The following is a 24295-nucleotide window of genomic DNA, read 5'->3' as shown; positions in this document are numbered from 1 at the left end:
GAAACATACCATTGTTTAAATATGTATTCATGAAATCAAGTAAAATCTTTTTAAGTAACTGGGTTACAAACTCTAACCCAGTGTTTCTCAACCTGTGGGTAGCGCCTACCTAGGGGGGTGGGGGTGATAACACTAAACGAAGGCACAAACATATCAAAAAAAATTATTAAAATAAAATTTATTAATTTACTGAGAGGAAAGCAAAACAAAATACATTCTGACATAATAAATAATAAAATACACATTTACACAAATATAATACACTTATAAATAGAATTTTATCAGTACTGCACAATGTATTTAATAATTAACTTACCAATACTAAATTAAAAACAAGTTTAATAATTACTAGTCAGTGCCTTAGGTCTGTCTTGCAAGCAAAGGTTTTTGAAGGAAGATTTAATATTAGAAATAGCACTCAGAATTCTTTTTCTACATTTAGCCGAGATCTATATTTTATCTTCAAAGCAGCCACCGCAGAAAATCTGGCTTTACAAAGGTAGGATGTTGAAAATGGTAATAGTATACAAAATGCTCTTGTTTTCAGTGCAGAAAACTCATCATCATCCACCCCTGCCCAAAATTGAAAAAGTGATTTATTACTAAATTGTCTTTTAATTTCACCTCTTGCTGTGAAGTCTTAATTTATCGAATATGTTGACCAAGTAGCTCAATTTCATCACAAATGAACCATCTCGAATCTTCATGGCTTGTGTTCGGTTTTCCTCTTCTAGAAAAATGGCGATTTCATCTCTTAATTCATAAACGTGTAGCAAAAATTTTACATGCGATACCTACCTTGCTTCGCAATAAAATAGTATCGCTGAATGTTCCAAGTATGCCAGGGGCATACCTGGAACCTGTCTAGAGGTACTGATGGGGAGGGTAGCCCTTCTAGGGAGGATGGTGGTGGTTAGACATCGCCGCATGACATTAGGTCAATCGAGGCAACGTCTTTTAGGCGGTTACCAGTTGCCCTAGTGTGGTTAAAAAAAGGTTAAAATTAAAAAAATTAGACCACCAAATTAGTGACAGTTAGGCAGTTTGTTTTGTAGAGCTAGACCCCCTGCTAGGAGGGTCTTATACCTACTTATAACATTACAAATAAAGTACCATGACAAGGAAATGAATTTGTCAATAAAAAAGGTAAAGAAGTGAACACATGTTACAAAAGCCGGCAGAATTACTTCCGTTAAACTACTGGAAAATATAACGGTTGAAATGTATTTTTTATACCCTTTTTAATATTAAAATATAATGTTATTTTGAAATGTGAATTAGTAATCAAAATTGGCAAATGGGCGCGGGCGCCAAAAGACGAAACGAAGGGCGCCATGGCGCCCGCAGGCCACGAGTTGGACAGCGCTGCTATAGATCTTCAGCTATGTCGCCAATTCGACGGGCAACAATATCATTTGATAGATGTATGGACTGCAGTTGTTTGGCACAATTATCTTCAAAGGTAGTTTCTACAATCTCAATTGCAGCTGGCAAAATAAGCTCTTCATCAATGGTATGAGGCTTTTTACATTTGGCTATTTTATACAAAACTTTGTAAGAGGCAAGTAAAGCTTTTTCATTCACAGAAAGGTTTTTTAAAAACGATGTTTGCTTTTCAAATAATTTTAATTTTAATTCGAAGAATTCTCAGCGTTTGTTAACTATCCACTATGAAGCGTTTCTAAATGTCGTTTAAGTTTATTAGGTTTCATGCTATCTGCTGCCAAATGTTTTTAGCAAATGACACACAGGGTTCTTCTTTATTTAGTTCAGTATCGGTAAACCCAAACTTAGGTATTCTTGAAAATATTTTCTTGATTTTATTTTCGGAACGACGCACATCTGAGAACTTGATGCTTCAATGTCGTCTAATGCTCGCTTACACCCACTTAAAAATTTATCCGTGATTTTGTATGTGTTAATTCCAATTCACGGCAGTGAATTGGAATTAACACGCAAATTACAACATAAAGATTCACGATAGATTCGATTGCGTTAGAAGGATTGACTCGACTGAGCTAGCTGTGATTGAACGATGTGCAGCATTTATACACGTCTTTCACAGACGTTCCAGAATGTTCGAGACAAATCGGAACTTCTGGCGAATACGCTAGAATCCTGGTTTTCTCAATGCAGCGCGTCGTCGTTGCCAATTATAAATAGATTTACTTATTCGTGGTAATTTGTAAGGTTTGTTTTTAAAGTCACAGTGTAGCTTTAGCATCAAAATAATCAAAATTCATTATTATTATTATTATTATTACACACATTGTTATTGTATGAGTGCGGGGGGGATGAAAATTATTATTGAAAATTGGGTCGTAAATACTGAAAGATTGAGAAACGCTGCTAATTTGACTATTAAATCGTGGAAACCGGTGATCTTTGGTGGTTGGTTTCAATTGAGATGGTTGGGTCGACTGAGACTGTACAAGACTTAATTCACATTCATACATATCAACCTAATTAATATTCTGAAGTATGGTTCCGAAGGCTTAACAGTAAAAAGGAGAGAAACGCTGCTGTAACCCATAATTCTTGTGGAATAGCTGGATGAAAAATTTATTCTTCTGGTAGGATTTTCACAATTGTCTTCTGTTCTTCTTATCACATATGGTAAGTTAAAATTAAATGTATTTTTACAATTTAAAGGCTTGTAAGTTAGATAATTGTTTAATTTGAAATAACTAACCAAAAATTAATTTTGTGCTAGCTCATTCTAATCTTCAGAATAACTGCTGGTGACATTCCTATTGTTAAAAGTTATTATATACTGCATATCTTCATTACCCTAGTTTTGTAATGGAATTTGTTTGCATTCTAAAAGAGTGTGGTTTGCTATAGTATCCATGTTTGACAGTATGCATGGATGTTGTTAACACAATTTCTGAAGGGTACCCTCACCACTGTTTTTCATTGGCCTCTCATTAGTTTTCATTAATACTACATCCTCTATTGCAGTTCAACTTTGTCAGTGTTTATGTGTTAAAATATTAATTGTTTATTTTGCACAGTCCTGCAATTATTTATAATTACTAATTAATAAGTTTCATTAAATAAAAGATTATCTTTGAGATGATCTGATTGATCCATAGAGAATTCATATAAGACAAACGCCCTTTTTCTCAGCATTTTAAGCGTTAGTTACCCATCCAGTTTAAATCCACTCAGATTAAGAGATGTACAGTTTTTGGAATCCACAATATGAGGGAAGCATACCACTGTGAAATAACTTTTGCTTAACCGACTAATGCTGCAACAGATTACTTTTAATTAAAACCTAAGGGCTAAATGTACAAGAATGGGTTTGTTTAGATTTCCCTAAAGAACAGCTATGCCTATCTTAGGTACAGTGAAATGTGATATAAACAGCCTTTACATATATAACATTTTGCAAGGTTGGTATTAGAGGTTGATGTCAGTGCCAGTGATATATTGATTTTTTTTTAGATATCACATTCTTGAAAAAACCCACACATTCTTAAGAATACATGCATATACCTTACAGCAGCGCTGATCATTACAGAAATGAAAAGACAGGTAAGACTTGGGTACTGTCCTGCTAAATCCAGTATATAGTGCGGGAAAAGCTGTTCTTTCATTTCCACTTCCTGTAAAACAAAAAATTTCATCTGAAATTTATTTTTACTGTTGTTTATTAATTTAATGGTTATTACAAAATTTGTAATGAAATTTTATTATTTTTTATTTTTTTATTGTTATGTGTGAAAAAGAAATTAATGTAATCATATAAGAATTTGACTGGATTTTGCGAGATTTTAACCCACCAAAAGTGTTGGTTTAGGACATTGGTAACAGTAAACCGGGTCTTTTTAAATGAACACTCTATATCTGAAAAAAACTATGTATATAGTTTTCAAAAACTATGAGCAATAAAGTAATTCTGTACATGGCCATAATTGGTCATTTTCTATCCTCAAGATTATACCTATTTTTACATTATTTTAAAAGGGAAGCAATCAATCCTTCCATTGTACTAACTTCAACTTAAGCATCTCTTATAATAATTTATAACTTAGGATGCCTTAAAATAAAAGCTGATAAAAACCATCATGATGTTTGGGGGAAAAAAAATTAAAGTTGGCTCAATTGTTTGCTATGCTGAAACATATTTGATTTTCAGTATTCTTTGCAATTAAATGTAAAAAAAATCTTTTAATTTTTTTAATAAAAATTGGTCAACTGGTATTTTTTGTTGGTTCACGACAAGCGTTTGACCTTTTCTTTGATAAAACCATTCATATATTTGATACCAATTGACTGTTTTTTATTTTGTTTGTGGTGAAGTTAGTTCAAATTCTGAGGGCTAACTAATGAATAGTCTCTAGCACATTATTAAAAAAAAAAAAAAAAACAATCAAGTTTCAATTTGATAATCTCAAATGGATTTGTTATATACTAAAACACCCTGATATTTTGGATTATGAACAGAAATACTACCATCATTAATGTAATTATGATCACACAATATTCAGTGTTACATCTATCTGAGAAGCACAATGCGACAGTTTATAATATTTAGTCATAGTTTACAAAACAGCCAGAGAATAATTTTTTGATCATTAACATTAGTCTGCTTAACTGCTTAATTTTCAAGTCCTTTTAAATAATTATCTTCAAATATTGGTACAGTTGTATCATTTACAAAGAGAGCAATAATAAAAATTTAAGATTTGAAAGAATGATTGAAAGAATGAGAAGAGCCAGGGAGGACCAAGGACATTTCTCTGTGGCACTGGTTGTTCCACATCTTAAAGTGAGAACTCACATTTTACAAATGTCAATTTGAAATGATGAAATTTTATTTATCTTTTTTTGCTTGGTAAGGTTTCACTCTAACCATTTATAAGCAGTTTCTCTGATATTAAAGTAATTAAGTACTTTCATCAGTAAGAAATGTGAAACTAAATCAAATACTGACTTAGACTGCAAAATATAAAAAATAAAATATTATGTACGCCAATTCAAATGTTTTCTGAAAACTGCAAAAGTTTGTGTCAGATGAAAAAAGTTTTTCTAGAACTTTCCAAAGGATCATCAGAACATTATGCTTTTCAAGAAATTTTGAATATACTTTTCCTAATGGTATATACTTTATGAATGGTATTTTACTTTTCTGTTTTAAATTTTTTGTTAAGCTTGGTGTAAATGTTTTGTCTATTTTAGGTAAAAAATTTATTCATCATATGAGCTACAAATAAGAATTTATGAAATGATAAAATTTACCTTTGTGTTTAGTGGATCACAGTTGTGATATTTTGTGTAAATAAGTAATCCAATAAAACAAGCGAAAGATGTTATTAAAGTTGTTCCAATAGTAAACGATATTATTACTCTTGAAAAAAAAAAACAAGAAATAATTAAGAACAAGTAAATTAAGATTCAATAAAAAATTATATTTTTTATAAAATCTATGTTTATTATAATTTATAATTATATTTATTTATATTATTATACATATTATATATTTATTATTATTTATGATTGAACCCTTTTGAATCATACAAAACCATTATGATTCAATTCTTTGTGTTTCCCATTTTTTCTCAATGGGTTCTCTCTTCAATCCACTTAATTCCTAGTCTCTTTGGGACTTTGTTATTTGACTGTATTTCCCGTTTCCAAATTTTTTGTTTGTATAATTTTCTGTTGAAAATTTCCAACGAATATATCTGAGCTTTTTTTTGAGGTCTCTTTTGACTTGTTGGCTTCAGGTTATGGTTTTCAGTCTTTCGATGTAGATCAGAATTTTGTGGGTAAGCCTTGCCATTGGGAGTTGTGGATGTGTCCGTAAAACTGTATAATCTTCTTTTTCGGATGTCTGCTGCAAGATTGGATAATTTTTTGGTTTTCTGCAATTTCAATGTGTCTTCTGCTCTTTCAAGGCCAAGAATCTCTCACATAATTTTGCATCAAGATGTTTTCTAGGGCACCTAGTTCATATTATATATTTATTACAATTTGTCTGGAATAGTCTCTAATCTGAGATATTGTACTCCTATTTAAAATCTTACATCTTTCTGATTGATGTAGGTTATTGCAGGAGTTTAACCGATGTCACTCAGAGGCAATAGGTATATCGCTGCACCTATTGTTCCTCTTTGATACCCTTCATGATAATATAATCAATGATTTTTTTTGTGTGTAAATTTTAAAGTTATAAATCATAAGTTATAATCAGGATATATAACCTGATCAGGATATGATGACCACTTTCATCATTGACATCAACATTCTAATGAATATTTAAATGTAATATATTTACTGGTAACTTATTTATCTAAATATTTACCGTTACCTTTACACTTACATGCTAGACTGCGAACAGATGCCTTGGCATCTCTGCATAGTATTGTTGACGTTATGTCACTGTGCTGTTACTCTGTAACCTGGTATTACATAAATAAATGTATAAATTGTGAAAAGGCCATTTACATACATCCCAAATTCTTTTCCACAAGAAAGAATTTAAATATTAAAGTAATTGAACCATTATTTTTCAAAATGAGTTCTATCTTTATCCAAGAATTGTGATCTTCTATCTCCCTCAGATCTCTCTATCAATAAAAGTCCTTGTGATACTCATACCACTATTTTGTGAAGAAAAATATTTTTGTGGATTATGGTCTTTTATGGGACCAGGAAACTCAAAGATAAGACAGAATAGTGTCATAGATTTTGAGTCTTCTACACCTAAAGATGTTCCAGATTTCCAGCCTCCCTTAAAATAATGAAAAGTTAAAAAATGGTGCTTGAACTGTTTTGTTTTCAAAATTGATTCTGCTTCTGAGCACCAGAAAAATATGATGTTCAAATGTCATCCAGACTTTTAAGACTATTACACTCATTCAGTTAATAAAAATTGAATATGAAAGTCAAACTATAATTAAAAAAAAAAATGCAACTGACATTGATGCAAAAGCATAAACTTAATGAGGTTTTCAGACCGTGTATATCTGATTCTATCTTTACTTTTTAAAATATGTTGGCTTTTCATTCGGAGATCCTGGTCAGGCATGGAATTTTTCATATGCTTCAAAATTCTATCTTGTTAACCCTTCAAATTTATATGGTGAGATCATCGAACAAAAAAAAAAGAAAGAAAAGATAAACATAATTTTTAAATTTTGGTTTTATAAACCTCAATTAATTTAGGAAAATGAAAATTGACAATAATAATATGTATTCATTTGTAAAACATGTATAGTTAAAGTAGGCCTAGGAGTTTAGGTGAGTGTTTATATATTATGTATGTTATTTTTATGGATTGGTTGATAACCTTAGGAGTAAAGATTATTTGAAAATATATTGTTAAGTTTTTAGCGCATATTTAAATTATTTATATATATTCATATGAAGGCAGTAGTTTAATAAGCAAGGTAAATGTAAAGAAAACAATTATTCAGGTTGAATTATACAGTTTTTTTAAATATAATTTGCATTTAGTCCAATATTAGAGGCCCATTATGCCAAATAAAGGTTTCTCTATCTTATCTTTATAAAAATAGCTATTATAGAATCTTCACTGGCATTAGATAATTTTTTTTACATGGAGCTATTACTTTAGTTTTGAAAGTAGATGGAAATCTCAAGAGCCAAATCTGGGAAGTAGGAGGGAGGATGCAGTAACAATCTGAACCTCAATTTGACATTTTGCAAAACTGGCAAATTATCATGTTGAAACAGCACTCTCTTCTTGCCAGTTATGGTTTATTTTTCTTAACATCATCACTCAGACTTGAAATAAATTGGCATAATACTTAGCAATAATTTTTCTTTTAAATCAAAAGGAATCAGCCAGTAAGATGTAAAAGTCAAGGTAGAGGAGAGTGGTTAAGAGAGTGGATAAGTATCTTTACTTGATGGGTGCATTTTGTAGACTGAGTAGGCATAAAAAAAAGAAAACTATAAAAAAATTACTTGCTTAATTCCCTTGGCTTTAGAGATAAAAAAAAAGTTAGTTAACAGTTCTATGTAAATAAATTTCCTAAAATTAATCAGTCTTTACGCTATCATGATTAAATTGTGTTGATTTAGAACGTTCTTTTTAATCTGCAATTAATTAAATCTCCATTTTCATATATTGGCCATTTCAACATCATTATTAACATAAATAAATAGCTATTTATCTTAGTAAACAAGTTATGTAGTGAAAGATAAGAGTTTGATTCTGGCTTGGACATTTTTTCTTAGTCACCACCTCTAATCTTGTTAACTAAACATAAAACTTATATGGAATTGATGGGCAAAATAATAATAATCAAATAAAATGAAATAAAAATAAAAAGTTATTGAATTTTGACAAATTTTAAATAAGAAAATTAATATTATAATTTTATTTTATTACTGCGTTTTATTTATCTGTAAATTACAATTAACTTGTTTGAAATTATTAAATAAATCACTTGATAAATATTTTCATTATTTTTATTTAAAAAATATTTAATGATTTATTATGAATAAGAAAAGAATAATAAAGCTAATCATATGTTTTTAAGAAGTTGCATATTATTGATGTTCTAAAAAGAGGAACCTGTATAAGAAATTGATTTTAAGTAATCAATTTTACTTTAGTGCAAAATGTTAGGTTGCGGTGTGAAATTTTCACTTTTATGTATGACATTAAGTTTGTGGGCTTGTATTCAGTTTAGTATTATGTCAGTTTGTTATTCTGTACATGCTGTATCATTAGCTCACTATTTGCCACTTGAAGAATTCTATGCAACAAATAGAGAATTTTATGAAGCAGTTGATATGGCTTATACTAAGAATGCACGTAACTGTTTAATAGTTGCAATTGCTTATGTAGTAACATTTATTTTATCTCTTTTTTTATTTTGTGTTAAAAGACGTAAAAAAAGATTAGAAAAATTACAAAAAATGAAAGAGAAGGCTAGATCATTTCAATTAGTAGCACCTTATGAAAAGTAAACTTGCGTAACATGATTGGAAAATCCACAAAAAAAAAACTTAAAATAATCATAAAATTATAGAAATTAACAAATATAAAAATGTATAAGGTTTATTAAAGGCAAAATAGTTACTGTGTAAATTTTCATGTGTATGTAATTGAACATTTTTTTCAAATAACTTTTTTATAATTTTTTATTCATTAAATTTGTTCTTTTTTTAGATTAAATCTTATAAATATTTTGCTGTATTAAGTAATTAAAATTTGTGCTTTCTTTGCCCAATGCAAAATAATTTTTTCATGCATTAGAATAAAGTAATTTTTATTTCCTAAAGAGAGGTGCAAGTTCATTTTTTCAAAAACATTGACAAAAGGGGGGTAGGTATGTACTGACAAAAGGGGGAGTATATCTGGTTTATAAGATGTGGCATATTTATTTATTTTTTCACTAGTCAGTAATCATTTACATGATATAAGAATACAAAAAAGAGAACCCCTCGCATGGCTTTTTAAAAAAAAATTTACCTTGCTGGTTGTTTAAATTAAAAAAAAAAAATAGCTTATGTAGTATCTGATTTAAGTTACAGCAATCAAAGTTATGTAGTCTCCTTTTTCAGATCTTTTTTTATATTCGAAAGTAATGTATATAATTTTTCACCTTTGAATTTATAAATTAATTATAAAAAAAGTGTGATAAATTGATGAGGATTTTTTAATTCTCTATGCTATGTCTTTTCAAAGGATGACTGAGTTCATCCTTTTCCCATGCAATGGCAGCTCTATTGATAATGTATATTGTTTTTTCAACCACATAAGATGTGTAGTTCAAAGCTGGCAACTGACTAACTAGGGTGTATTTTATTACAAGTAGTGACTTACACATATTTGGTTTGTAAATTGTGGAAAAGGTTTTGGATTAAATTTTACTTTAAAATGGAATAAAGTGCAGTGAATTGAAAACATTAGAGAAGACTTTTGGGAAGAATGTTATGTCAACACCAAGAGTTTGTGTGGTACAAATGATATCAAGGAGGTTGTGAAGACAGCAAAAGGATTGGACGTCTTAACACATAAACAATGAATGAAAATGTTGTTAAAATGAAGGAGATGCAATTAAAAATATTCATAATAGTAAAATTGCTGATGGTGGGAATGTCTTATGGCTTTTGGGTATGAAATGAAAAGCAGCAAGGTTTGTTCCCAAATTTTGAACTTTTTGACCAAAGTAACATTGCAAAAACATTAGAACAATTGTTAGCTGACATCATGGTGACTCAGTGAATTAAACATACGTAATGACAAATATGGGTGTAATAGGGTGCAGCAGAAAACGTGGGTGTTTAGTTATGATAATAAAATGAAGGTCCAATTATCCCAGTAGAATCTTCTTGAAGAACCAAGACTGAAATAAAGTATATGAAGTTCATTAAAATGTTAAGATGTTCTTTAATCTTTTTACAGACTTTTCAAAGAAAAATCTGGGAGTATTTTTGATTGCATGGTGGGATTGGAAGATGAAACTGAATTTTCTTTATGCTATGAAGAATAAGAAGTATGAAAATATTCTTAAATTAAAATGTAATATGTAATTTTCTTTATATATATTCTTAAAATATATATAAAATATAAAATTTTATATATATAAAATTTGTGGTTCAAAAATTTTCAAAATTATTGGGTTAGTTTTATTGAAATTTATATATGCTGTAGCAGTGTATTATCTGAAGTTGTGCATGTGAGAATTTGATAAAGATTGGATGAATAGTTCTTGAATTATCCTCAATTTAAGGTCGACAACAGATATCATAACCTTAATTTGAGGTTATGTTGACATTGTATTAGAGCATTTTTCATACATACATAAACAAGTAGTGAGTTACAATGGTGAGTGAGTTTAAACTTCATGCTTGTGTGTAGTGTCTACATGCTAATCGAATGTATCGTATTTTGTGTGTTGTTTTTTGAAAATCTGTATGTTTCTGACTGATGTAGTGAGGGCATTGGAAACAATAAATTCTTGCGCAGAACTTTGCAAGAGTTTTTTTATCTTATAGTTGTCCATTATGAATTCTTACCCCAAGGGTTGTTTGGACAACAAACAGTATTATTTGACAGTTTTAGTTAAGTGTGAGGTAATCTGAAGAAAACTACCACAAATTAGGGTAAACAATTATGGATTTTGCACTACGATAATGCTCCAGCACACACTTCACTATTATTGTGCGATTATTTAGCCAAAAATAATACTACACTGATGCTGGACCCTCTGTATTCTCCAGATATGGCACCCTATAACTTTTTCTAGTTCCTACTGATTATTAAAACATAAAAAGGACAAAAATTTGTTTCTGTAGGTGAAATAAAAAAATCACAAAGGGAACTAACTACAGAAAAAATTATTTCCGTAAATGTTTTTAGAATTGGAAGAAAAACTGACATAATGTTTCATCTCTGATGGACCATTTCGGACAATATCAGTGTAGAAGAATTAATAAATTCTTTTGATAAAAATTTTAAATCTCATAATTTTTTTATCATACATTTGTGTGTGCGTGGGCGTGGGCGTGGGCGTGCGCGTGAGTGCCCATACTTACAAATTTAATGTAATTAACTAAATTACATTTAGTTAATGTATATTATATGTTAATGTATATAATTTATAGTTATGTTAAAGTAAATTTAACAAATTTAAAGCGCGCGCACACACACACTTCATTCATACTGTGCGCACGTGCAGTATTAATGAAGTATGAGAATCATACATATTTCGGTATTCAATCATATTTCAATCGGTATGAAACTCAATCATATTTCTTTCAGTATGAAACCACTAAACTCCAAGCCCCCAAGGGGTTCTATGGTCAGGCAACTCAAAAATTTTAAATGAAAATGTTAGAATTGTGACATACCATTTTGAAGGACATAAAAAAAAATTGATTTGTCTGCTTAATCTATCCAAAATTTCAGGCAAATTTAATGTTGAACCTGTAAACAGGTTTTTTTAAAAAGTAATAACAGTGCCTCTTAAAGTAATTGCTCAACATTAAAATGCTAAAAAAAGGAGCAAATATTTTGCTACTTCTAAACACATATATTTTGGTTTGAGACAGCCACAATATATATGGTAGATTATGATAAGAGTTCTACCATTTGTGGACCTATCACTCCCTTGTCCCTTGGAAGGGTAAGGAAATGAGAGGACCAGATATTTTATTTAAATTCACAAACTTTAAATCAAGAGTTAGGTTCGTAGCATATCAGTTTAAAGACCATTGAACAAAAAATGTTTGACAAAAACTTTCAAGATGAAACCCTAACCAAAATGACCACCATTTAGTGTTAACTATTTTGAATAGTTAGTTTTGAGGTAGACAAAATTTTTTATTTTATGTTTAACAGTTGAAAAATTATTTAAGGGTTCTCATATTTTACTAAAATTCTTGTTATATTTCATTTAAGATCTTAAGCTATATAGTTATAATTAAGATCTCTATTCTTATGTATTTTGTTAAGTGACTGTGCCAGTTAATGGGTATTTATATGTGATAATGTGTGCTATTCAGAAAGTATAGCGTGTTTCCAAATAAGTTTAAAAAACGTTTATCTTAAGATGATTCAAACCTTATTTGTTTTTAAGTATGTTATAACTCCAACATCCATTAAAACAGACTGTATTGTTCAGATAATGAATTCTTGAAGCACAAGCAGTCTTAGATCATTGAGTTTATCAGCTATCATTTCAATGATACAGTAAAATAAAAATAATACAGACTGTTTGATTTTGTTCTTTAAATCTCAGCTTTTCAAATATTCTAGTAAATCTTAATAACATTTAGTTATGAGCAAATATTGCATAAATAGTGATGTGATAATATATTTAGCAACCATAAATGCAAAAATTAGCACTCACACCTAATGTGTTTTGGGCTCAGAAAGTGCTGCATGGGTGCAAGGTAGGCAATTTTGGTTCTCAAAAATGCCTTCTCATTGCTGCCTTCTTAATTTTAGAAGGCAGCAAGCATAAGAAGAAGACATCTACTACTTGAAGAAATTAAAAAGGTTTTGATATTGTAGAACTGAATAGAATACTATTGAATGAAATCAATAAAATTCCAACTAGTGTGAAATAAAAGCTTTTTACAATTGTTAAAAGAATCAGATAACTGTATGAACACACCAGGTTGGTCTAGTGGTGAACTCATCATCGCAAATCAGCTGATTTTGAAGTGGATAGCTCTAAAGGTTAAATTCTATTAAAGGGCAATTACTTTTATATGGATTTGAATACTAGATTGTGAATACCAGTGTTCTTTGGTGGTTGGGTTTCAATTAAACAACACCTCAGGAATGGTCAATCTAAGACTACGCTTAATTTACATTCATACATATCATCCTCATTCATCCTCTAAGTAATAATTTACTATGGTTATAGAGGCTAACAGAAAAAGAGAAAGAGGTAGTTGTAATGAATAGAAGACAAAGATAGGTAATCTCTGATTCACAAAGTAGCAAGAAGAGAATATAGCATGGATGTATTGCTGGGAGAGAGATTTATGTTGAAAATAAACAGGAGTAAAACAAAGATAATGAAATGTAACAGGAAGCTATGTTATGAAATAAATGTTAATTGTTAAAAAACAATATTTCAGAAATGACAAAATAATTATTATTGAGATGGTAAAATTACAAGAATCAATGAAGCATGTTCTTTTTACTTCCTTTCAAAAAGAAGCTAGTATTAAATAGAGTTGAGAATAGAAAAAAAGTCTTGAAAATATTTATGTGGAATGTATATTGCTTTATAGTAGTGAAACATACAGAAAACATATAGGAAAAAATCAGATATATGGTTTTACAAGAGGGTTTTGAGAATTACATTGGTTGATGAAATTGAAAATGAAGAGACTAAGAAGACTACAAAGAAATATTTATGACAGAACAATATAAGCAAATGGCTTGGTGGACCATGTATTACAAAATCTTGATTTAGGTTAATAATAATAGATAGATATATAGAAGATAACTGAAGGTAACATTTGGCAGTACACTGTGAAATATAAATACATACCATGATAGTATGCTTCTTTGTGTGCATGTTTCTTCCAACTTTTTTGTGTGCACATACATTGAGAAATATTGTATTCTAGCTGAGCATAATCATTAAGTGCACTAATATATTCTTATATGGTAGATTATTTAAAGTAGTCTGAATTGCACAAAAGTACTTGTATGTAAATAAATATGCATAATAAATACAAATTTATCTATGCATGCGTTTTCATTTAAATACTTACATTTTTGCATCAGTATTCGTAGGGACTGCTGTAATCCTTTGTATTGACACTGGATGTATTGCAAGTTTTGCCAACCATTGAAATGTTAAACCATACACTACAGCCCAGAATGTATTTCTTGAAAATGGATCCACATCCATACTGAAAATATTGAAAGATTAAAATAATATAGTGTTAAACTCATAGTTTCAGTACGGTTAAATATAGTTAAAAAAAAAAAGAAGTTACTTAATTTTGTTTTTAAGATTGTATTTAAAAAATACAATCTTGTATTTAATTAAAAGAAATTTTTTTTAAACAGAAAACTAAAAAGATCTTATTAAATGTAAAATGTAACTGGTCGTACAATTAAAAAATAATTTTTTAACATTAGTCCCTAACATTGTTAATATTTACAATGGTTTTGCATTTGATGGTTGTTAATGAGAATTGTTATATTGTTTTTTTTAAATATCAAAACTAAATTTACTGAATATAATGTTTCAAAAATTACCATCATAATGTTTTTTGGTTACTAGCAGTCATTTTCAGCGACTGATCCTGATGATTTTGCTATGAAATTAGTTGATGTTTTTCTAGTAGTTTTTTGAGTTAAAAAGAGATGTAAATACAATTAAGAAGTGTGCATGTGAATTTAAATTGTTTTTTAATTTAGTACATCGTTGTGAACATGAACATTTCATTTACTCAAATATATTTGAGTTCTTTTTTATGCATATGTAGAATATCAAGATTGCTATTAATGTATGAAGATTTGCGATTCATTTCTATATCTTAATACACTCTTATCCATGTCTTAAATCAACTCTTTGTTGGTATGGAGGATATTAAATGTACTCTTATAATTATATCTTTGTTTGTTATTTTTCGATTGGAGCAGTTCAATTTGTCAGATTTTTTTTTTTTATACATTAATATTTCTTGTTTTGTTTATTGTTCTGAAATGATAAATTATATCAGTATTATTTTTTTTACACTTAAGTGCTGTTTTTCTGTATTATTTATTTGTTCGATTTTATTTTGGTTATCTTTGTTCTTATATGTTTTGAATAGATGTGTTATTTTATCTGTAAACATGATCTATCAATTTGTCTGCTATACATTTTATAGTGTTGTGTTCTAATTGTGATTTTCCTTTGACAGGGTCACAGTATGATAAGTCTATACACCACCCTTCTCAAAGAAGATAGTTTATGTTAGGTTGGTTGAACTGAGATTTTGAACATAAAAGTTTAGTTTGTGATATGTTTTTTGTTGTTTTTACGTATACTAATTGTTCACATGTCTTCTGTTACATTTGTACATCAGTTGGATGTAGTTAGTAAATATGTTAGTATTTTGCTGTATGGTTATTTGTGTTGGTAAGTTCATGTATTTCTGTTCTGTAGTAAAAAGAGCTGTATGAGGATTTTAATATTGCTATACAATGTAATGTTGGAACTTAAAGGTTATGAAACTGTAGTAACAGTTATATATATATCCATAGACAATTTAATTTTTTAGTTTTAAAACGCATTTAATTGATAGTATAAATACACACACATACACACCCACACACACATATATATATATATATATATATATATATACATACACACATATTTATTTATGTAAAACACATTTAAATTAATAGTATTACTATTGTAATATAGCAACAATATTACTTATATAATAACATAATTGACCACAGAAATTCATAAAAGAAGTAAAATCTAGAATAATAAAAAATAATTTGATTCTTAATAAATACAATTTTATAATTTTCATTTATAGTCACATCAACAATTAAAGTCGTTAGCAACTTAGTGTGATGTAATTGTAATTGTACAGGTCTTCAACAGACTCAGGTTGACCATTCCTGAGATGTGTGGTTAATTGAAACTCAACCACCAAAGATCACCACATTGGTAGTTGAACCTGAAAACTTTCTACTTTGAAATCAATAAAATCATCTAATCTAATCATTTAATCATTTACAATGATGAGTTTACCACTAGGCCACTTAATCACCTGAAATTTACATAGTATATGTTGTGAAAGATTTACAAAATTCAGTAATCAATATCTACAATATAATTAATGTATCCAAAGACAATGATATAAACAGTTGTGCGCTAATGTGGCCTAATGATTTTTTTTTTACATACTTATGTAGTTGAACTGATTCTTCTACTGGCTTTTGAGCGTCTCATCAGTACACATTTCTCCCAACCGTGAACTAGTTTTCTCATTTGTCAATGAAGAATACTGGCGGTCTTTCCACGATTCACAACTTCACAATGACTTAGTTTTTCATTGATGGTGAAATGAATACCCTTAATACCCATCTTTAATTGTGGAAAGAAGTGAAAATCGCAGGGCGGCAAATCTGGTGAGTATGGAGGATGAGAAATAGATTCAAATTTTAATTTGAGTTTGGAAGGAAGCCTGTCACAAACAGATTTTACGGTTGTGTTATAATGTGTCCTACTGATTCTTTTGATATATGTAGATGGCAGTTTGTTCTGGTGTGATGGAATGGAAATTTTGAATTGATTCATCCACTGCCATTTGATGCTTCTTCAGTAACGGAAACTAATTGACTACTGACAGGTTTATTCTCAATATTCCCTTACCAGTTTGGAAGTACAAAATTTTATTGCCCACCTATTCACAATATTTAGATCAATGGATTCATCACCATAAATGGCTTTTAGATGATGAATGTCATCAGCGTTCACTTTTTCAATGAGAGGGCAAGGGTCAAAAAGTTTTATAATGTTAGTAATAAATAGTAGATGGCAACAACTGTTGCTTTTTGTGATATTTTGTTCTCCTATTATGTTCCAGTATGCACTTCAGCTGCCCTTTGCATATTTACTATACTAATTCCTTCAATTAAAACATTGCTCTTATTTCTTTATTAACACACGATTCAGGTATTAAATAAAGTTTTGTGCGAAGTTTTCAATATAATACTTTTATATCTTAATTTATGCAACATTCTCTTTGGATTATTAATACAAACTTAAGTTTTTATGTTTCTTTGTATTGCAGATTAAAAGTACGTATTTCTTGTTTTCTAAATTTTTGTACTTGCTTTCAGAATTATATAAGAAAATGTTAAAAACCATTTTCAAAAAATCAACTTTAAATCTGAAACTACATGGGTATTTTGATTTTCAAACAGTTATCATCAGTAGATAGTGAAAAAATAGCATGTATATAAAAAATAAATAAGTAAAAGAATAATTAACAAATAATAAATCTTTATTAACAAATAAACAATGGTTATAAAACACTATATAACTAGTACTTCTGGCAGTGTTCATAGAATAAAAGAAAAAACATATAAAGCATCCCTCTCTAATGCTCAAAAGTGTAAAGTTTTTAAATTTATCTAAACTACTGAAATTTTCAACTTGAATTGTCCATCATGATTTAATGCATGCATTAGATTAGATATGATATAAACTTATTTTAAAAATAATGGATAATAGTAGATTCAGATGGCCGCTTCTAGTACAGCAGCCAGTCAGACAGCAGCATTCTGATCACGTGACAAGCCTCGCCTACTTACTCGAGAAAGAAATTTACACATTATGCAACCTTTCACTGGCAAAATTCCCATATTTCACACTCTTTCGCGAGCGTCATTAATGATTCTTTATTGTATATGTTACTGAACAACATTTGCATAAACGAAAAAACAAAATTATTCATAGTTTTGTATAAATAAGCAAATTCGTTGTTAATGTTAAATAAAATAAAAAATTATCTAACATCTCAACAATAAAAAAAAAATCTACAACGTTTATCACCTACCATTCCGCTTTCGTTGAAAGTAATGATGCCTGATTTTTTTCAAAAAAATTGTTATAAATTGAAAGGTGATCAGAACCGTTAACCGAGTGGTTACTAGATAATAAAAACATATTTTTATTTTATTTCATCAAATACAAAAATATTGAGAAAAGGGCGTATCTCGAGAATGGTTGGACTTAGACGCATGAAACTAGCGGCTATCGTCCCAGGAAGTTGGAAAGTTTCCTTCAGGGTTAAGCCTTTCAAAATCGCGTTAGAATTGGCCCAGGACGCACCGTTTTCGAGATACGTCCTTTTTTAATTTATGATGTGATGAATAGTTAATAAAGAACTAACAATGATTTTGAAGTTTAAACTGACATTATAGACCTTAAATCATTATTGTTTACATTAAAAAATAATGATAATTACACATAACTGAAAGTAATGATGACCAAACATCATAATAAAATTTATACTTAATCATGGTGATTGCAGTTAAATTTCACGATAAAGGATATTTTTACTACGAAAGAGTGTAGTAAGCACAATTCTGTTTCCTTCATAAAACAGTACTCATTACTTATAAAACAATAAAAATAACTTTAAATATGATGATAATTCGTCTACAGAATCATCTTAATTTTTTAAAATTTCATTTATATTTTTCATATTTTATATTCTTTATTAACTGTTAAAAAAATAACCCTTTTACGATTTTTGTTAAATTTTAAAAAAAGTTTAAAAACTTGTATTTTTTAAATTTTGTTTTTAATATCGAACATCAATACCACATGTAAACTCTACATGATAATTATGTCCTTTAGACGTTTTTTCATACCCTTATATGTTATAAAAACTTCTTTAGAATTATTAATTTCATTCAAATCAGATAGTGTAAGATCATTGAATCTTTTAGGTAAAAATATTTTTCCAAATCCTTTAATTGATACAATAATTGTATCACCAGTTTTTGCCTTTATAAATTCTACTTTTTCAATTCTGTAACGCCTATTGTGCATCATTTCAGTAATCTTTTTAATATTACAAAAATTTAAACTATTCAATTTATCGAAAATATTAGACATCTTTATTAATGTATATAATAATTAAAATTAATATTTTATTGTAAATTTTTTTTATTTTTTTTTAGAGATAATAGATGTATGTATTATGAACAGATGACGTCAGGGAATTCTCATTATATATGACTCAATCATTCATTATAATAATTGTCTTTGATAGATAGATATTTTCAATAGCATTGACTTTTGATCTATAATATTATTACAAATTGAAAATTTTCAACTTATAAATTCACAACCTTTATATTCGAGTAATAATAACAAAAAATAAAATATCATAATCGAAATTGTGTGGGAATATATATATATATATATATATATTAATTGAATAAAATATTATAAAACATCACTCAAATCGATCCACGAATTGTATGTTTTATCAAAACTTAACCATTTTACATAGGCTTTGTCACCTTTTCGTGTGAGTATTTTCTCAATTTGATATACATTTTTGTGATTGGTTTTTTGTAGTTCGTGTTGATGAAAACGTACTTTTATGAGTTCATTTCGTGAATCGATCAATTCATAGGTTACAGACGTGATTCTGAGTGAACTATATTTATTTTAAATATTTAATTCGTCCAGTTTTGTAGATAACCCTTTTCAAATACGTTTTTATGTTTACTTATACGAACATGATCACAAACATTAAATTTAATTTTTACAACCTTTTTTCTATCGTATTTTTTACTTAATTTGCTAATACTTGTGATTCGTTGTTTTTATTCACATCTTTAGGGTTAAATGATGTAGCTGAATGTAGTATCGTATTCATCAACAAGGGTTTGTAGTGTATCAATCCATTTATAGTAACCATATTCTGTGAATTTAGTCCACATTTTTGTTTTCAACGTTTTATTGAAGCGTTCATATCAGCTTTTTTATCTGAATATGTGGAATAGACTTTTGTTGTATTTTTTCACCAAGGCTTTCACTTGTGGATTATAAAATTCCTTTCCCTGATCTGTTTGAAAATGTTTCATTATGTTTTTTTCAATATCGGTTTCAAAGCAAACGTGACCTCTACCCGTCCTATTCTTTAAAGGCACAGAGTATGCAAATTTAGTAAAACAATCAACAAATTTTATAACCTTTATTGGATCAAAAAAAGGTATCATCTCAACTATATCTGATTGCACAAGATCGTCTATACCCTTTAATTCGTTCTTTCTAGTAGGATAATTACGTCTAGCTGGCTTGTGCAATTCTTTTGCTAAATCAGCTTTAATTTGCATGTATTCTAAAAAAGAAAAAAAAGAGAATAATAAATTACTAGTCTTCTATTTTTGTTGTTGTGATTTGCAACGTATTAAAATTTTTTTCATACAACAAATCCAACGTTTGTATAAAATCATTAAATTCCATATTTATATTAAAATGATCACGTTTTCTTTTAAATTTAAGGCCTTTAAAAGCAAGATTAAAAAATCGTATACTATTTGGATCTTTTAATTTTTGATAAACAGTTTTAAAATTGGGATGTGTTTTTCTAAGTTTATTCAATGTGTCTTCTATTTTTCGATAGTGAACACGAATAGCATAATATTTATACTCTTCTTCATCCTTATTTTTATTTATTATTATAACAGCCATCACTTTCATCGAGTGAATAAAGTGAAGATAAATGTGGTGTGGCCATAATTTTAATTTTTTTTACACAGCTATTTAATTTGTTAATTTGCAACTTTCGTTTTAAATTTAGATCTACAAGTCTGTTATTTTCATCTACTAGTCTATTTTTTCAATTCTCAATTCTTGTTAATTTTCTATATATTACAACTTTGAACGTAACTGAGCAGTATCATCTTTATATAACTTAAAATCTTTAATAAAATATTCTAATAATTTTATAGCATTTTTTATAGAAATCAATAGAAACCCAATAAGCTAAATTTAAAATTAATTCCTCCCTTATATAAGTACCAGTAATTACTAAATATAGTGATTTGTACCCTTTGAAACGACTATATGAATTATTTTGGTCAAAATACTCTCAATTTTTTAGATTCTTTATAACGAAACCAATCTTCATATACTTTACATTCCTATCATTTTTACATAATTTTGTTGCATTAAAAAAATCTGTATTTGTATCAATAATTATCTTAAAATCACCAAATATACCATATGAATGGTATATTTATCTGTTCATAACATATATCTATTAAACTCATTTTGTCTATATAAAAATAAAATTCTTTTCATCAACAATAAAATATTCATTTTGAATATTTTTAATTATTTATAAAATTGCAAAAATGTCTTAATAGTTTTTATAAATTGAAAAGTTTAAATTATTGTAATCTATTATTTTCATCTACAAACCAGAAATTAGTAAATATAATTGAGTTTTATTAACTACATATATAGTGTTTGACCCATCGGAATTCCGAGTAGCCAAAGTTTCTGAATAATAATGGATTAATTTAGATTATTTATTTTGAATCCAATTTCTAAATCGTTTCCCACCATCTTTACATAATTTTTTTGCATATAAATTTTATAATTTTAACAACAATAAAATATTAATTTGAAATATTTTTAATTATTATATTAAATTGCAAAAATGTAATATTTTCTATAAATTGAAAAGTTAAAATTATTCATCTATAAACCAGAAATTACTAAATATAGTGGATTTTGTACCCTTTGGATTCACTTTATATAGGATATTTTGTTGGCTGGAATTCCAGCCGACTTATTTTTGTGAATAATAATAAATTAATTTAGATTCTTCATTTTGAATCCAATTTCTAAATCGTTTCCCATATAGGCGATTCCTCGAATCTGAGGAATCGCTTCTTTACTGTAAAATTCAATTAATTTTTTTAACAACAATAAAATATTAATTTTAATTATATAAAATGGCAAAAATGTCTTCTATAAATTGAAAAGTTTTAATTATTCATCTATAAACCAAAAATTACTAAATCTAATGGAATTTTACTCTTTGGATTCACTTTATGTAGGAATTCGAGCCGACCAATTTTGAAAAAAATAAATTAATTCTTTTGAACATTTATTACGAAACTAAGTATCAAATCGTTTCCCATCGTGTTTACATAATTTTGTTGCATATAAATTTAATAATTTTTAACAACAATAAAATATTAATTTTAAATATTTTTAAATATTATATAAAATTGCAAAAATGTTTAATATTTTCGATAAATTGAAAAGTTTAAATTATTCATCTACAAACCAGAAATTACTAAATGAAGTGGATTTATATCCTTTGAAACGATTTTATATGAATTATTTTGGGGGCCCTAATTCGAGCTATCAAATGATTCTATTCTAAAATATGATTATTGTGTATAAAATGGCAAAAGTGTAATATTTTCGATAAATTGAAAATTTAAAAATATTAACAATAAAATATTTTTAATTATTTATAAAATTACAAAAATGTTTTATATTTTCGATAAATTGAAAATTTTAAATGATTAATTTTAAATATTTTTAATTTTTAATATAGAGTTTGTAAATAAATCAAAAAGCTACTATCATTAGTCTATTTGAATAAAAAATTTAATTTTTATATAAATAGCAAAATGAAGCTTCACAATAATAAAATTGTTTCACCAAATTCATCATCTACATTTGAATATAATGAATGTATAAATCTATTATGATTAATATAATCTAATGGTGTTAATTGATTCGATCTATTCTATTATTGATAATAATTTAGATAAAACAATAAATTTGAAAATAGATTATTGTCAGAGTTTGTATACGCGACACTTTTTGGTAATTGATGATGTAGTCATTTAGAGAACAATTTGACTGATTTATCAAAAATTATTTTTGATATTGATACAATCACTGGAATTGATATAAGTTTAACTTTTTAATAATTATTAATTTTTAATTTTTTTTTATAATTAGAAAGGTATGAAGAAAGTACAACAGAAAACATAATTCCGCATTGTGAACGCAATGAGGGGATATGCATTCAATTCAATTCGATGGACCGTATATAATACATGTAATGGTGTTTGGTAAGAGAGAACTATGTTTACTTTGTTTTTTGAATGCATATCCCCTCATTGCGTTCACAATGGGAATTTTGTTTTCTGTTGTACTTTCTTCATATCTCTAATTATAAAAAAAACCTTTATGATGGGTTTGGCTGAAGAAGAAGCTTTATTTGCTAAACGCTTCAAACCGATAATAGAGCCTATAAATGAAATTAAAGAAAAAGTAGACCAAGACCACCTCCTCCACCACCAACCGATGGAGAAATTGATATAGAGTAGGACGTGAACTGGATGATAGATTGTTACCTCATTTAGAGACATCAAGGTAGGTGTGAAAAGAGTTTGTTGGAACAAGATTTAGAAATTCAGATGATGAAGTAGAAGTAGGTGTAGGGCATTCATCCATGTTATCAGAACAAACTCAATCCGTGTGTACAATGCCAGACACTCCTTTTACACAGGTTTCTGACATAAGAAACAATTACAACTGAAGAATATAAATAAGTTATAAAACCGTATTTAGATATGTTAAATACAGGCCCAAAAACATCGGTGGATCATGTGTATGGTGTAAAGTATGATAAAAATAAATACGAGTACTTTAAAATTCAACACATCATTAAAATTGAATTTATAGATGATAAAATTCATTTGGGAGATGTAATCTATTCGGCTACACCAGGTATTTTAGAGTTGTTAATTTATAAAATTCCAAACCTGAAAAAGTTCACACAGCAGATATGCAAACTTATGGTGAAATGTTGAAACGTACCGGTGCACACTTGAGTGATTCTGGTACAGTAAAAACGAATAAATGTTTTAAATATAATAAAGTGATTAGAAAGTTGTTCCCTTCAAAAAGACCCGTTAAATCAATCTCACCATATAAAACACCATCCACGTCTTTTAGTGGTTCTTGGTTGTTACATGCTCAATTCAATTACAATCCAGTATATTTATATTGGGACGATCCAAATGAGTTGATAGATTGTATACACGTGTGGGTCAATATGGCCGGAAAGAAGTGCGTTCCAAATGAAATCATATCCATAATTAAAGAATTGAAAGACGTTGAATTTGAATAGATTTTTGAATATTTATTTTTTATATAGAGAAATGTCACGAATAAAATTAGGCAAAGGTCGTCGACGAGGAGGATTAGGTTTTTCATTCACACAAGATGGAAATTTTGATGTAAAACAGATTGTGTAACATATC

The 24295-nt window shown here is 28.2% G+C and overlaps 1 protein-coding gene and 1 long non-coding RNA gene across 4 annotated transcripts in view; one reads left to right on the top strand and one right to left on the bottom strand.

Annotated features, from left to right (window-relative positions):
• Positions 1-24295, bottom strand: part of LOC142326982 (sodium-coupled monocarboxylate transporter 2-like) — a 74122-nt gene that overhangs the window by 13818 nt on the left and 36009 nt on the right. For all 3 annotated transcript variants that reach the window (XM_075369713.1, XM_075369715.1, XM_075369714.1), the window contains exons 8-10: positions 14227-14367; positions 5248-5356; positions 3502-3611 (exon numbers count right to left, since the gene is read on the bottom strand). In XM_075369713.1, the coding sequence (XP_075225828.1) occupies positions 3502-3611; positions 5248-5356; positions 14227-14367 (360 nt within the window). The remainder of the gene's footprint in view (positions 1-3501; positions 3612-5247; positions 5357-14226; positions 14368-24295) is intronic.
• Positions 2053-24295, top strand: part of LOC142326985 (uncharacterized) — a 57485-nt gene continuing 35242 nt past the window's right edge. Inside the window, exon 1 of the long non-coding RNA XR_012756884.1 lies at positions 2053-2616. This is a non-coding gene — a long non-coding RNA (uncharacterized LOC142326985). The remainder of the gene's footprint in view (positions 2617-24295) is intronic.

The sequence above is a fragment of the Lycorma delicatula genome, chromosome 6, assembly GCF_047948215.1.
Source record: "Lycorma delicatula isolate Av1 chromosome 6, ASM4794821v1, whole genome shotgun sequence".
In the NCBI taxonomy this organism is placed as follows: Eukaryota; Metazoa; Arthropoda; class Insecta; order Hemiptera; family Fulgoridae; genus Lycorma; species Lycorma delicatula.
The sequence above is the reverse complement of the archived record's forward strand: the minus strand, read 5'-3'. Positions and strand labels throughout refer to the sequence as shown.